The sequence below is a fragment of the Hipposideros armiger genome, unplaced genomic scaffold, assembly GCF_001890085.2.
Source record: "Hipposideros armiger isolate ML-2016 unplaced genomic scaffold, ASM189008v1 scaffold_26, whole genome shotgun sequence".
Classification (NCBI taxonomy): domain Eukaryota; kingdom Metazoa; phylum Chordata; class Mammalia; order Chiroptera; family Hipposideridae; genus Hipposideros; species Hipposideros armiger.
Genome location: NW_017731376.1, coordinates 1,085,897 through 1,102,526, shown reverse-complemented (window position 1 = coordinate 1,102,526; position 16,630 = coordinate 1,085,897). Strand labels below are relative to the sequence as shown.

Sequence of the window (16,630 nt, the reverse complement as noted above, 5' to 3'; positions counted from 1 at the left end):
AACCACTAGCCTGACTTGTTTTCTCTTTTATTTTTTTTGATGAATAAACTGATAACTCGTAGGTTAGATTTTGAACTATATGTGTGACATGTAATAGTTGTGTAAAATCGTACATGTAGGCACATGTACTCACATCTTTTATAAGTAAAAAAGTATAAATGTATGTACATGAACCCTTGTACACATTTATACTTTAAGTTTTTTTAGTGGGGAGGGGATACCAATTCTGGTTCTGGCTTCCTAAGGTGATATATTTACATTTGTTGAGATTTCCTTCTGATAGATATTGATTGTATAAGAAGTATATGCATTTATTATCCATTTACTACTTCTCGGTAGTAGTCATAAAATCGCAGTTATCTAATATGAAAGCTTTTATTCCAGGTCCAGTGGCATTGCAGAGCACGGATGGTTGCAGGAGCCAATTTTTACATTGTGGGACGAGACCCCGCTGGTATGCCTCATCCAGAAACAGGGAAGGATCTGTACGAACCAACTCATGGTGCCAAAGTGCTGACAATGGCCCCTGGCCTAATCACTTTGGAAATAGTACCATTTCGAGTTGCAGCTTACAACAAGAAAAAGAAGCGTATGGACTACTATGACTCTGAACAGTAAGTTTTACATTCTCTGCACAAATCTGTGAAACACCTTGTGCCCTAATCTGCACCCAGGGCCTTAACATATTGTCTCATCTTTACAACAGCTTTACTGATAACAGCTTTGTTGTACCTATTTCAGAGAAAGGCAAACCAAGAAAACTAATTTTTCAATATTCCAGAACTAAAAATTGAATCTGGTTTCATGGTTCATGATTTGGGGAGTTTTACTCTGAAGCATTTGAGGGCAGTATTGACATTTCTGTGCCTGCGATATCTACTGTATCTTAATGAGCATATGGAAGTGGCCTAAGGACTCAGGGTGATTAATTATTCTGCTAAGTCCAGGGCATCTGTGTTGTGAGGGAGTTTAATATTCTTGCAATCACTGTGTGAAAGGCACTGTCCCAATTGCTTTACAGATATTAAATTAATTATTTCCAACACAATCTTACGTGGTAGGTGCTGCTGTCATCCCCACTTTATAGATTGCAAGCCGAGGCATGCAAAAGCCAAATAATTGTATAAGGTCACAGAGCCGAGAGATGGCAGCCCAGCAGGTGAACCCAAGCACCATGGCTCCAGAGCCTGTGCTCTTGACCACTAAGAGTGCCATTTCTTTCTTCAGATATCTTGGGAGGGTCAAAAAACTCACAAGCTTTCAGCACAAATTATTGGTAGTATTGAGCATGGATTTTGTCTTCCTTTGACTGATGAAATTGTATTAATTTCTATCTGTGGGTGATCCCAATAGGTAGCACACTCCGTCACTTACGAGTGGCCCTGAGTCTCCAGAATCTGAAATCATGGTTTCCTGCCCATCCCTGCTATGTCACTTGAAAGCCCTGCAGGATCTCTGGCCTTGTTTCCTCATCTCTAGAATGATAGCCGTGGACAAGGTGATTCCCTCCTAGCTCAAAATTGTAGTTCTTTCCATGCTCTATCTGTAGCAACTAGTTATTTTTATGTCTTGGTAGGTACTTGTACATATGAGTTGTTTTCTTGACTGATGCTTATTTAGTATACCTGCTTTTTTTTTCTAGTGCGAATTATAATTCATGTTCAGCAACTAGAACAAATAATTAGCTTTTATTTATGTTTTATCATTGTGACCTCTACTGACAGGTACTAATTGAAAATTGACCGCAGTCTGATAACCTCTCATCTGAGAGCTCTCATTCTTTTTGCTATGGCGCTTTACTGTTGCCTCTGTGTTCAGGAATGATCTTGACCCTGACCGTGTATCGTCGTTTGGTGTGGTCTATTTTGTAATGGGGACAAGAAAAAAACAAAGAAACCTTTTAAAAAATTAAAACATTTTGTTTCTAAAAGAGACAAAGTTTGGTGTTATTTGATTTCTTTGAGAGAAATGATAAGTTGTCTGGATAAAGAAAGACTATTATCAGTAGAGTCAGAGGAATCTGTGGGCTGCTCATTTCATGATGTAAATAATTCTGGAGAAAATGCACAATTTTAGATGATTGCAGGCTTTTCCAAGTGGTGAACTGTAGCTAAAATACAGGAAAATCTTGAATCAATGAACAGAAAAGGCTTATGTAAGTGGTGAAGGCCAGCATAAAAGAACTAAATGTTCCCTATGGCGTAGGTGTGGAATTCAAGACAGGAGCAATTCTAGACTATTATTTTTTGAACATCTGAAATGTGGCCCAGATTCCAGTATATTTCTGAACCACACCATGAGAAGAATTTGCAAAAAAAACAGAACATTTTTAACCTTGTACAAAATCAGACTTTGCCAACACCTAGAAATAGATCTAAATCATGGCATGTTTAGTTTTATTTTGGTCTAAAAATTGTGTGTGTGCACGTGTGTGCACACACATGTATATAGATCAAACAATTAAAGTTCGTGAGCTTTCCACCATGTATGTATGTATGTACATGTATGTATATACACACACACACATGATTTCTCTGTCTTACAAAAATGTCTTACAAAAAAAAGTGGTGTGCTATGAGTTGTAAATAGACCATTCTACCAAAGGTATGCCTTAGAAGCTTTGAAAAAAAGAATTTTAAGAAAAATAAAAGTATAATTATATTAAACCTTGAGCTATATTACCACAGAAGGTGATTGAAAGTAAAAATTAAATATTAAGGAAAGTTAAAAAAGTTTTGACTATAATCCTGTCCTTTTGTGGTTAAAATTATGTAGGGTCAAAATGAGAGATTCTAACTTACAGCACTCCTCTCCTTTTTCAGTTTTGCTTTCCGTGACTTCGGTTACCTGCTCTCAATTGTGGTCTGAAAATATTAAATGGAAAATTCCAGAAATAAACAATTCATAAGTTTTAAATTGCACACCATTCTAAGTAGTGTGATGAAATCTCACGCCATCTTGCTCTGTCCAGTGTATCTGCGCTGTATATGCTCCCTGCCTGTTATTCACTTAGTAGCCATCTCAGTGATCAGACTGACTGTCACAGTATCACAGTGCTTGTATTCAAGTCACCCTTATTTTACTTAATAATGGCCTCAAAGTGCAAGAGTAGTGATGCTGGCAATTCGGATAAGCCAAAGAGAAGCTGTAAAGTGCTTCCTTTGAGTGAAAAGGTGAGTACAGTACAATCAGGTAATTTGAGAGACAAATTGAGAGAGATCACATTTGCATAGTTTTTATTGTTCGCATAGTATATTGTTATAATTGTTATATTATTGTTGTTCATCTCTTACTGAGTGTAATTTATAAATTAAACTTTATCATAGGTATGTATATATAGGAAAAAACGTAGTTTATATCAGGTTCAGTATTATCCGTGATTTCAGGCATCCGCTGAGGGTCTTGGAACATATCCGCCATGGATAAGGAGGGACTACTATATTTAGTCTGGGGAGTAGCCTACACATTGGTAATTCTTATTGAAAGCTCCCCAACCGAGAACCCCCTAGGAGGGTAGTGTTACCTTTCTGCAAGTTTATAAGACATATAGTGTCAGACATGGAATACTAGGCCAGGCAACCCTGTGTTTCTCACCCAGCATGCCATTTGTTTAATTCTATAGAAGACATTATGAACATAATTTGTTTTGAAAGTAATAATCAGTCAATTATAGAGTGAGGAGAGAAAAATACAATCATTCAGCTAGTGTCCAAATACTTAAAACTGAGGTGAGTTTCCATTTTGATGAGTTAAGGAAACAAAACCAGACTTGGAGATTTTCTTTTACACGTCCCTTGTGCCAATATGTTTCGTTACTGTGGCTTCTCTGTAGGATCATCTGATTTAATCACACACAGGACCCTAAACCCCATCTGTCTGTAGTTACTTGACTGATGTGCTGAGAGGGCCTTGATAACTTTCATGTTTTGTTAAATCTGTGTAGTATTGCTTTAAGTCTCTCTTTTAATCATTCAAAAGCTAAATAATTACATCAGTTCTCATAAGATTTTCCAGTGATGAATTCTATATTAGTTGCATGAGTGGCTCATTTTCTTGGAATTTTTTTGAGTTAGCAAATCTTAATAAATTGTAACTTGGGGAGCTTTAAAGCTGCCTTCGTTTTCTAATTTTTATATTGTGTTCAAATGTAATTAAGTTGATGGGAATATGTTGGAAAGTGATTAAAATTTTATGGAAAGGCGATAGCCTTTGATGTAGTGAGAAAACAGTTATTAATTATGGACATATGAGGTTGTCTTATGTTTGATTAATGGGCATTATTCAATGCCAACATTTATGTAATTAATGATTTTGTAGCTTTTGATTTGAGTAAATACCAGTGTAAGACAAGGCTTAGGGAGAAAAAACAAACTTCATGAAGATTTTAGGCAAGATATTATTGATAGGAATTATGATAAAAATCATCTGTTTGTACTTAAGAAGTTAAGTAGGTTCGTGTTAGCTATAATAGTGACTCAAGGAAGTTTAGTTTTAGGACTACAAGATTAAAGCCTGTTCTTTCAGATATTACAAACAAACTTTTAGAGATAATTCTTTTGTGTGTGTGTGTGTGTGTGTGTGTGTGTGTAATTTTTCTTCTTTATGCAGTAAATCTTTGGGTAAATGTAAAATTATGGTTCATATTATTGAAATAGCAACTAATGAAAAGAGAGCACATGTGAATGAGAGTGCCTCATGGAAATGGGTAAATGAAGGGACAGGTGCACATAAATGTTTGCTGTCTAGTTATGTCCACATTGGCAATACACTATTTCTTTCATACTTTTTTTTTAATGCTGGAGTATACCTTAAATCATGTACTATTTTGTGTCATTTTTAAAAACATTCTAATTGTAAGCATCCTTCAAGGCCTTTTCATATATTCTTCCTTTCTTTTATATCCTTTTCACAGACAGCTCATCTATTCCAGTGGCGTCTGTGTGGCAGTTCTTGAAGCTGAACGAGCATACACTTCAGTGTTTCCAAGTTGCTAATTGTGTTAGCTTTCTATTACCGTGTAACACATTCCAACAAATTTAGTGGCTTAAAACATTTCTTACCTTACAGTTCTTTAGATCAGAAGTCTGGGTGAGCTAGACTTGATCCTGGCCAGGCTGAGCTCCTAGCTGAAGGTTCTAGAAAGAATCCACTTCCAAGATGATCCTTGTTGTTGGCAAAATTCAATTCTTTATGGATGTGGGACTGATGTCCCTGTCTTCTTACTAATTACTGGCTGAGGATTGCTCTCTGATCCTAGAAGCCACTTTTAGGTCCTTCCTTGTGGGCCCCTCTATCTCAGCAGTAAAACCTCCCTCGTGGTGAGTCCTTCTCATACTTGGAATCTCCCTGACTTCTCCTTCTATCAGCCAAGAAAATTCCTCTACTTTTAAAGGGCTCGAGTAATTACGTTAGACCCACTCAGATAATTTCACTATTTTAGGTCAGTAGGTTAGTAACTAATTGCATCTGCAAAATCCTTTTACCATCTATGATGACATATGACAGCAACACCATAGAGTGAAGGTCGTGAAGGCCATCTTAGAATTCTGTCTACCCCACTAATGGGCATTTCTGTTTAGATTTCTTGATATTACTTAACATGCCCAGAACCTTTACCTTTGCCTTCATTTATCTTCAAATCCTAAATTGCCTTGGTTACTTGTTCTCCCCATTATATAGACTCTTGAAGTCCTTAATTCTTTCACCTTACTCTTCACATTCAAGTCTTGTCATGTTGACCACTGAAATAGTTTGTGTGTGAATTCTTTTCCTTTCTTGCCTTATAGTCTGTTTAATACACAAGTATTTCTGTTAGAGTACTGGGCAACTTTATTTTCCATTAATTCATTGTTTTTATTAAAAATACTTTGTTTTTATTAATTTTGATGTTTCTCCTGAAAACTTGTAGAAGTTTTGACTATAATTGCATGAATTTACCAACAAGTCTCGTCCTGCGTTTGTAGATTTTACACATATTTTTCTATGGGCAGTTACTGCATGACTGTTAATAGATAAGATCTAATTTAAAATCTATTGTGTTCTTTGTTTTACTATACATTTGAATCAAATTTGGGATGTAGTAGTATGTATGTCTTTGAAAATCAAATTATATATTTTATATAACCATATCTTTTTTTAAAGTCATCAGGGAATATTGAAATTAACAAAACTCTTTGACTTTGCTTTATTCATTTATTAACTATTTATTGAGTCTTTACTACATGCATGCAATTGCTAGGTATGGGCACAATAGTTGGAAATAGGCAGATATTGTTGTTGCCTTCATGAGATTTATATTATAAAGAAGACAGACAATAAACCACTAACAACACGGTTAATTCAGTGCTTTGCAAAAGACTTGCAGGAAGCTCTGCTAGCACTTTTCTGACCAAGTCTGAGTTATCAGGAATGAGTTCCCAGAGCAAGTGACATTTGGGCTGAGCTCCAAAAGAGCAGGCATTCCCTTGGTAAAGGAGGAGGTAATAGCATTCTGGTAAAAGGGAAAAGCACATGCAAAGGCCCTGAGGTGAGACGACTCGTGGAGGATTTGGAAAGAAGGCCAGGGTGAAGTAGAACAGAGAATGAAAGGAGGAGGATGAAATAGACAGAGACCAGATAAGGCAGCTCTTTGAAAGGTAGAAACTGGAATTGATTTTTTTCAAAGAAAGTGTTACAGTGTGCCTGTATTAAGTTCATGTTTTTGGTAATTAGGTAAGTTAGATTATACAGATTGATTCTCCTAACAAATTAACTAAAAATGCTGGATAAAAGAAAACATTTTCATAAGAATGACAGTAAGAACTATAAGGCCAAACTATTAAGTGAAGTCTAGAACATCAGGTAAGCTGAGCATTGAAGCTTTTGTTCCTGCTGAACTTAGCAAACTTGAGTATTGACTTTCATGGTCTTGACCTAGATGGAAGTCCATCAGGAGACACCCTCATCAGGCTGGGACTCGGTCCCATCTAAGTGTAAGGAGAAAACTGAAGGGAACCCAGTCCTTCTTCTACCCCAGGAGAATGGGAACAGAGCACTGAGCTTTAGGCTCAAAAGCTCAAAACTCCCCTCCCGTGGGCCAAACTTAGGTTACCGGGGTGGTACCAAAAAAAATCAGATAAACAGCCCAAAAGTCTTCACTCCATCAAAGGAGTTTTAGGTGGTTCTTGACTAGGCAAGCATCAGAGTATTCAGCAGAGGCAAACAGAAACCCCTTCTAGAGTGTCACGCCTTTGTCCCAGCCCTCAACTTATTCCCATAAATAAATATACCAGCTTAATGAACAGTTTCAGTCAAAAATGATAAAGTAAACAAGGAAACAAAGCCTCCCCCCGCAAAAAAACAAAACTACAGTCAGCAAAGCTAGAATTACCAGACATAGATTGCAGAAATAACTATGCTTGCTGTGTTTATAAAAACAAAGATAAGTTTGAAATTACCTACATGGCACGTAAATATATAGAAATTACCTCACAATATACAATAGAAAAGAACAAGATGGGAGAGAGGTTAGTGCTGTCAACAAATTTCCAAGACCTTGGAATTTAAATCGAGAGGTTTATTCTCAAAAATATGGGTTGCAAGCCAGGGAGACACAGCTTTCAGTACAGCTGAAAGTGCTTTCTGAGGAGGGAGAGGGTAGTGCAGGGTATTTAAGGGCAAATCCACACAAGGCTGCCCTCTAAGGGGACTGGTTGCTAAGGGAAGCAAAGCTGTAAGTATATGCTATATATTTTTTGGTTGGTTCTGGCAACAGCGCTTTCCAGTCTTCACTAACTTAGGATCAGTAGGTAGGGTCACAGCAGGTAGGGTCACAACACATGGCCAAGGGTTGGTATCATAAGACCTGGTAAGCAGAGGGTGTCACAAGACACGGGCCACTGCCTTGATTTCCCTTGGAGCTGGCAAAACAAACTTGTAAAACAAGTAATGGTTAAATAGACAATGCAGAGAGTGCAGTTTGCCATGGAGATGGAGTCAGAGTTCAAACTGCAAAGCTGCTTGAGATCAGATTGCAGAGACCAGATTGCAAAAAGCGCCCAGCCATTTGGTCACAAAACTGTGATATTAAAATCCTCAGTGTGAAGGTGTGTATTGGTGCAGGTGAGAGTTAATGGCAACTTAGGTTTGGGTAGGTTGCACAGGGGCAGCTGAAAGAAATGCATTGACTCAAAATGTCTGTAGGAGGCACAATCATTAGGACTTAAAGTATAATCGCTATATTAAATGAAGGCTGATTTTTTTCCTTATTAAATATATAAATCTAATTATCTCCCCATATTCTTCCCCTTCCATATTTCAAAACAAACAACATTAACAACAACAAACATTTTAGTTCATTATTGTCTGGAATTCCAGAGGTGACAGGTGGGTTTCTAATGGAAAGAACTGGGTATAAAAGTGCAATGGAATTAGTGTAGTGGTATAATAATAACATCATTATTATATATATGCAAGGTAAATTTTAACTTTTCTGTAACGGAACAAATATTTTGATTCAGAAAGTGTTCTGATTTTATAAAACAGCCATAAACCAAAGATTTTGTGGATTTTGCTCTCTTAAAAATCATTTATCGACCAATAATGATCACTTTCTCCCTAATTTTTATGGAAGACTTCCTACAATCAGTAATCAAAGAGATGGCATGGAAATGTACATTATTTGTCTTCATCTTTTCATAGACCCCTGTTTGGAAAACATTCTAGAGAAGTGAGAAGCTTATGTTTTCTAGAAGAAAAATAAAAGTAATCTTTTTTTTTTTATGGTTAATTCTAGGAATGATAGGACATCTTAAGGAGATGTGGCATATCCATTATAAAACCCAGCAATACCCATGTGCTGCTTTTAATCAGTCATAACATCTGAAAGAGAGAAGGTGAGGGAAGGGGAGAGGGACATGCATTGAGAAGCAGGCAACATTAGAACGCTGGTGAGCTGGTATAGACTGTATGGGAGATTTACTGTTTTAATGCCAGGGGAGAAAATTAGCTTTGAACCAAAGCAGGTCAACAGTCTGCTCCTTCTCCTCTATCCCACAACCCTGACCAGATTTGACTACTTTTATGGGATGAATGGACACACCTGTCAGTGGTAGAGAAAAATTAGAAGCAGCAAATGAGATGGTTCTCTGGAAAATGTGTCTCTTAGTGCTTAAGGTAGAGTGGCCTGGATCTCCCAGGAGAGCAGTACAGGTGCTCTTACCTGGTGCAAGGAAAACATGCCTCAGTCATGGGTGAGTGGAGTACCCTGATTTTGATGCATTCTTGGGTGAATAAAGGATGAATGCAGTGAGTTCCCCCGGTGGTCAACCAATAAAAAAGTATGTTTTTAAAAAAAATTATGAAAGCATTTAAAAGGAGAAAACTAACACTTATGCCGTCACCCATTTTTTTCCATGTGCTTTACTTGTATACTTTTTCTATACATACATTCATGTAACACAGTGCAGCATAGTTGAGTTTATAATATAGTGAAATTTTGTTTCTTTTTATTTACTTACTTTTCATGAGCATTTTCCCATGCTATTAGTATTTCTCTGTACACATTCTCATGGCTCCTTAGTATCAGTTGTGGTACTATACTGTGCCCACAAGTCCTGATGGTGTGTGTGCAGCACAGGGACCAGTCATGAAGCTTGGGAAGGCTTCTGTCATGCTACAGAACGAGCCTGACCGAAGCGGCTGCCTCACAGCACACCCGTATCCTGGTATCACTGAGGGCAGGTGGCACCTGCCTGTCCCACCTAATCCCACCTCTTTCCCCTGCAAACCTGGGGTATAGTTTTTCTATATCTTTACCTTCAAATGCTGCACTATTGAGATCTGGCTGTGATCGCCCCCGACTGTAGATCTATGCTGTATCCAGTTACTGTTCTTGCTTACTATAAAGAGTTCTAGGAGGGCGGATAGGTGGCTCAGTTGGTGAGAGCGCGTGCTCTTAACAACAAGGTTGCCGGTTTGACTCCCGCCTGGGATGCTGGGCTGCGCCCCACGCTACTAGATACGGCAACTAGACTTGGAGCTGAGCTGTGCCCTCCACAGCTAAGATTGAAGGACAACGACTTAAGTTGGAGCTGATGGGTCCTGGGAAAAACACACTGTTCAAAAAAGTTCCAGGAGGAAATAGCCATAAGCATATGTCTCGTGTATTGATTTTTTTCTTCTATCTGCTCTTTTTTTGTTGCTGTGACTTTGGGATCTTCTCATTTTTCTTGTTTTCTGCCCTTTTGGGGTAGGAATGGGATTTACTTTTTATAGCAGCATCAAATCAGAATTTCTTAACAACAGGTCAGTTAGCAGGCTTTCTAAACCTTGGCTCTGTTGACATTTGGGGCCTCATAGTCTTTGTTGGGGGGGCTGTCCTGTGTGTTGTAGGGTGTTTGCCCTGGGAAGGGGGAGATATGCTGGCAGAATCTTCTGTTGAGAATCAGTGGTTTGTAACCAAATTGGAATTTTTGGGTACCCTATGTTCTTAATTATTTCATCATTATTCACAAATCAGAAATGGGCTTCCCTTTTTTTTCTCCAGAGACTTATTTTTACTTCCATATTTGGAGCTGATCGAGGTATTTGGAGGGTACTAGAAGCCCTGGTTTCTAAATAAATGAGTATAGTCACATGCCTCACAAAAGTAGAAAGCAAATAACAAAACAAAGAAATCCTGTTGACAAGTATAAAGGAAATTGTTTAGTATAGTTATACCAATGTCCTTATTTCCTAGAATTCAGTACTTGGGTTCACTTAATGTTCTGGTTAATTTGCAACTAATTAAGCTGTTTGGGGTACTACTTTTAAAACCCCTTTGAAAATGTATTAGCTCTGTCTGTCTAACTCCTGTCTTAGTTGCAGGCCTTCTACAGGAAGTGGTGTCCAAGGATGTCAGTGTGTTCCTCAGAATAGCCCCTGGCAGTCTGCTGAGAGGGAGCTTGGCCGTGGGCCTCATCCCAGACGGTTTTATTTGGTGCTGGGCATCTGAGAGCTTCTGGGATTAACTTCCTGAAAATTGGGACCTATTCATGAGTGATTAGAGGTTTCTTTCAGAAGCAGATGAAAAGCGAAGTACTCTCTTCCAGTTGAAAGCACAGAAGCCCCAAATTTTGCCCATCAAGACCTCTGTGAGTCCTTTAGAAGCCTGTCCATTGGCGCTCTGTTTAAAACCATTCTTCTCAAGCTCAGAGATAGAGAACAAATTGGTGGTTGCCAGGAGCATGGGGAATGAGTGGAGGAAGTCAAAAGGTATTAACTTCTAGTTTTAAATAAAATAAGTAAGGCATGGGGATGTAATGTACAGCATGGTGACAGTAGGTAATTATACTGTATGGTATATTTGAAAGTTGCTAAGAGAAGTAGATCTTAAAAGTTTTCATCACAAGAAAAAATTGTTTTTGGTAACTGTATAATGATGGATGTTAACTAGACATAATGTGATCATTTCCCAGTACATACAAATATCCAATCATTATGTTGTATATCTGAAACTAATGTTGTATATTAATTATAACAAAGACAAACAAAAAAAACAAAACCCTGTTCTCCTATACTATGGTTGAGTATAGATTTCATGACCCTTGATGGTAAAGAAAATTGAATTGACTGCAGTGACTTCAGGAAACCCTGGCAATTCAATATTTGACCAAATGTGGGAGAGGAGCTGTTCTCTAACTTTTATTTATGAGACAGGGCACTGGGAGAAAACATGATGAATTAAGGATTTTGGTTAATTAGGTTTTAGTGATTAAGTTTTCCTTGCATTTCAGTTGGGCTTTGATTTGGAAATAAAAATCGTTAATTTTGTCACGTTTGATGCCAACCAGTGCTTTTTAGTCCCTGGGAAGAAAACCATAAATAGCTATTTATCTGGTTTTGATGAAACGATTTTTTTTAACCTCCTTCCTAAGAATTCTTAGTGTTTTGATGTACACTGTATTACACATAAGCTCCTTTCAAGTTGGATGAAAAGTTAGAGAGACCCAAAATAGTTCATTAGATTGATTTATAAGTTACCGTTATTATTCTGAGTTCCGTTAAAGAAGAAATTCTCCCTTTTCTCTGATTGCTTATTGTCTAGTTAGCATTTTTTTAAAAAACTGACCTAATTGAGCACGAAACTTCAGAAAAGAGACTTGAGCTATCTGCTGGCCCTCGCTCTTGTCAACGTGAACAGTTTGCGCTGGTGGCTCTGATGACCACATATGTGGACTGAAAGATAGCAGATGGTGGTAAAGGTTTGAAATCTTCAAGTGGCCAAGGGTCATTGTACTTTGGAGTTAGTCAAGATGCTGGCCACATGTGGCCAGTGTGTTCCACATGGGACAAGATGCTGTCCCACAGGGTCCCACATGGTCTAGTTTTTCCCTCCCTGCTGTTCTAACCCCTGCCTTTTTTTTTTTAAGAGCAGACGTCTGTCAGCTGTGAATTATAAGAATCTATGACCAAGTGGTTTTGAGAAGGAGAAAAACAAACATACTTATTATGTTTCTTTTTTCAGGTACCATGCGAGATTGGTTAACTAGTATAATTAGATGGCCTAATTAGACTTGCTTTGTAGTGAAAGCCTAGGTCCTTTATTTAGTAGCCTTTTCAGCTTCTGTCAGATCCCCGATTACTAATAGGTCAAGTTCAGAACTAATTTTAGATCATTCCTGGAATGCCTCAGTTTTTACTTGATTTAATTTTTTCTGTAAAATGATGCCATTTACATACGCAGCTGTGACCACTGTGATTTGATTGCAGGTAGTGACTTTTGTGTCAAGTCCTTGCACTTGACTTCTGACAAAAAGCAAAATTCATATGTGACCGATAGAAGTACAAGAGGCAGAGGGAAATAATTGTGTTTTTCGTAGCCAGGGTGGAGTGGAACCACCACCATGTGGAAGCAGAAACTCCAATTTCATGTGAAGAAATGCTTGTGGCATGCAAGGCAGATGGAGTGTGAAATAGCATCAGGAAGAGAGGTACCTAGGGACCTTGGTTTTAAAATGTAGTTTCATGAAGGAATGCAAACAAACTTCTGGATTTCAGACAGCTTGGCATTCTGGGGAAAGAAAAGACTTTAATTGGTCTGGCTTTTTTCCTTGAATCAAAAAGGCAAGACAGAACCATGCAGCAGCTGCTGCTCTCTTGTGTCTCATTGTCAGCAAAAACAAGTTCTTGATCATGTGACACAAACTTTTTTTTTTTCTGAAATCAAAATTTAAAATTGACGTGGCCAGAAAGCTCTAGGATCGTAATTTTCCTCAATGAAGCTTATTTGGGGAGCTGAGAAGTGAACCTCCTAAGGAACTGAAACATTCAATCAATGTTACATCAAATGATTCTCAGCTACACTAACCAATTTCGCCTCAGGCTAAAGAAAGGATTTTTAGAAACAACTGGAAAGCTACCTGGGCGCCTCAGCTCCCTCCCTGACTTGGCGCCTAGGCTGAGCTTTGCCAACCCCATCCTCAGAGGGAGCCCCTCCTGCCTGGATAGAAGTGGAGGGCGTTGATGGATCCTGTTATCACTTCATTCTCGTGCAGCTTCCTGTTCCCCTCAGAAGGCAATCTGACCTCTTTAATGAGAAGATTGAGGCTATCCTGCATTAACCTCCCCTCCTTCTAACTCCAAATCATCACTATTTCTTTTCATTCTTGACCCTCCTCCTTGTCAAAGCTCCTTTACCTTTGTTCTTCATTCCAGATCTTCTCTACATTTCATTTCTCTCCTGTTCCCTTTCCCCTGGTGTTCATCCTTCTTCCTTTTCTCATTGTTTCCGTTTATTGCCTTCTGCCTATATACTTACTGAGACCTCGCATTTCCTTAAAAAAAAAAGAAAATCACATCTTTTCTCCACTCTGTCTTTGCCGTTTTATCATTCCATCTCTTCTTCATCACGCACTAACACCCTTAAAGGAAATTTAAATTCTGATTTGTAAATCCAGTGTCCGCCCCCATGGCCACCTTTCTCAGCCCCTGTGTGGCTTTCACATTTTACATTTTCTCTTCTTCCATGACCTTCGTATAATCATCTTTGTTTTCTTCCTACTTCTTTGACAAATGCTTTCTCTTTTGCTGCGTTTGTGTTCTCAAACTTAGTTTTTATTATAGTTTTGATTAATTTACAATTTATGTTTCTAACTTGAACTTTTCTGAATTTTTGTTTTTTGAAATCGCTCATAGACTTGCTTCTTTTCTATGCTCATCTCACATGCAGTCAGTTTCTTTTTCTCACCTTAAGTTGTAGTCATTCATGTAAGAGAAAGATGATGGCTTTCTTCATGTATCAGCTGTGATAACCAGCTCACTGCAATGGCCAGTAGCTCTGCCTTCTCTTGCATATTCACCAGATAATAGAAGTGGGAGAGACCCTCTAGATTTAAACTATTTGAACCCACCTTGCTTTGAAGCAATATCTGTTACCCTTTCATCGATCATCTTTGAAAATTTGTATAGACATTTGAAAAGACATTTTACCTAAGAAGGTGAGAGCTGTTGAAATACTGAGTTGAATGTGTACATATAGCTTCCTGTCTTTCTGGTAGTACAGGGACTCGGAAGAGCAGACAGAGTAACTAGGACAAGATGGCACATGTGTGAATTACAGATGTGGTGCCTTCTGCTTAATAGTAGGAGATACAGCATTAACATCATTAACATGGGTATTCCAGTGGCTGATTACATGAGTCACATGATTTTATGTTCATACCCTATCTGTATAGCATTCCACAGTAACTCTTAGACTAATGCTACCTCTTCCATCAAGCCTTCTTTTCTCAACCCTTTCCTGTAAGTGTCTATCATATCACTTATTTTTATTTTTAGCCTATCTGTTCTCCCCCTGCCCCACCACAAAAGTGGCATTTACTTATCTCCAGTATCACATATTAAGTTTTCAAATAATATTGTTGATTGGCAGAGGGAAAGTGAGAAATAAAAAATAAATGATTAAAAGAATATAAGCAAAAAAAACAACAAAAAAATCTCTTAGACATCTTTCAAATGGGGCTAAGGTTTCATTAAAGTCTGGGTACCTCACTGAGGAGTTGGAAAGGCCAGAACTGGGACCAGCAATGAATCTAAGAGATAGAGGTAGAACTAGATCTGGGACCAAAAGGGGGGTTGATCTTAGGAAGTAACAGTAGTGTTACATATAGGGGCTGGCCAAGTGCAGGAGGTGTGTCAAGGCTGGTGGTAATATAACCAGGTCCAAGGTTTAGAAGCCCAGTGAACAGGGAGGTCATTGAGTACACAGACAACAAAAATCAGAAAAGCAGGAGAGGGGCTGGCTGAGTGGCTCGTTGGTTAAGAGTTGGCTTGGGACGCCAGCTCTGAGCAGCAGGGCCCCGGTTCGGATCCCACATGGGGCAGTGATGCTGTGCCCCCTACAGCTAAGATGGTGAACAACAGCTCGACCTTGAGCTGGGCTGCCATGAGTGGCCGGTGACAGAGTAGGCTGCAGTGGGGCTGCAGTGGGCTGCTGTAAAAGCTACCGTGAGTGGCTGGCAGCCAGCGTGAGCTGCCGTGAGCGGCCGTCCAATGGTCAACGACGGATCTGCCTCACCCAGGAAGAGCGCAATGATTATAATACCAACATGGGCCAGTGAAGCGATGTCCTCCACAACTAGACTGAAGAACAAAAGGACAGCAACTTGTCTGTTTCCCTTCCCCCAATTCCCCAATCAAATCTTTAAAAAAAAGAAAAGCAGGAGAGACCAGAAGCTGGTGCATTTTTTGGGTCCTGAGGAAATCACAGTACTTCTTTTTTTCTTGGTCTGGAACCCAGTTCTATTGAGTGAACAGCCCGAGAGCTCACAGATAGACTGAATGAACTAGGTTAGGAAAATGGTGTGTCCCCTGACTAGTGGAAGTAAGAGAAGTGGAGGAGAGCGAGGTCAGAGAAGGCAGATCTAAAGGTGATTATTGAAGAGATCATGTAGAACTTTCAGTGTGAACTGCCCAGATTTAGAAAAAAGGGGATGTACAAGTAGCTTAAATTAACCACAGCCATCAGAAACCCAGTGTTCCCCCTTTTTATTTGCCAGAGGATGAAGTACTGACTCATTTAAGACTGAATGATTCTGTGTTGAACCCGTAAAATTTTTCTACACATATATCTTTTCATTCTTTCATATTTCACCAAATATTTATTGACTACATAATTAGCGAGTGAATAAAGTACCTGATCACTGGTCAGTAAATATTTATTGAATATGTTCTGTGTCCATACCACTGTTCAGATATGCTCTTTACTGCTAATATCTGCCATTTAATTGGGAGTTAATAGCCAGAATAGGAAGCATAATGCTATAGCACCCTATTTATCTGCTCTCATCAGGGGTGATGTTACAAATGATTGAAGTTTCAGGTTAAAGGTTACATTATTTAAAATAATTTCAAATAACTTTGGATAGAGATTTTTTTAAATATATATTTTTTTATTTTTCAATTACAATTGACATATAATATTATACTAGTTTCAGGTGTACAAAACAGTGATTAGACATTTACATAACTTATGAAGGGATCACCCTGATAAATCCAGTACCCAACTGATACCATACATAGTTATTACCATACTAACTATATCTCCCATGTTATACTCTACCTCCCCATGAATACTTTGTAACTATTAGTTTGTACCTCTTAATCTCCCCCA

The 16,630-nt window shown here is 38.5% G+C and overlaps 1 protein-coding gene across 1 annotated transcript in view; it reads left to right on the top strand.

Moving 5' to 3' along the window:
• The window catches only part of PAPSS1 (3'-phosphoadenosine 5'-phosphosulfate synthase 1), a 135,970-nt gene that overhangs the window by 112,831 nt on the left and 6,509 nt on the right, over nucleotides 1-16,630 (top strand). The window contains exon 8 of the mRNA XM_019635990.1: nucleotides 385-614. Coding sequence (XP_019491535.1) covers nucleotides 385-614 — 230 coding nt within the window. The remainder of the gene's footprint in view (nucleotides 1-384; nucleotides 615-16,630) is intronic.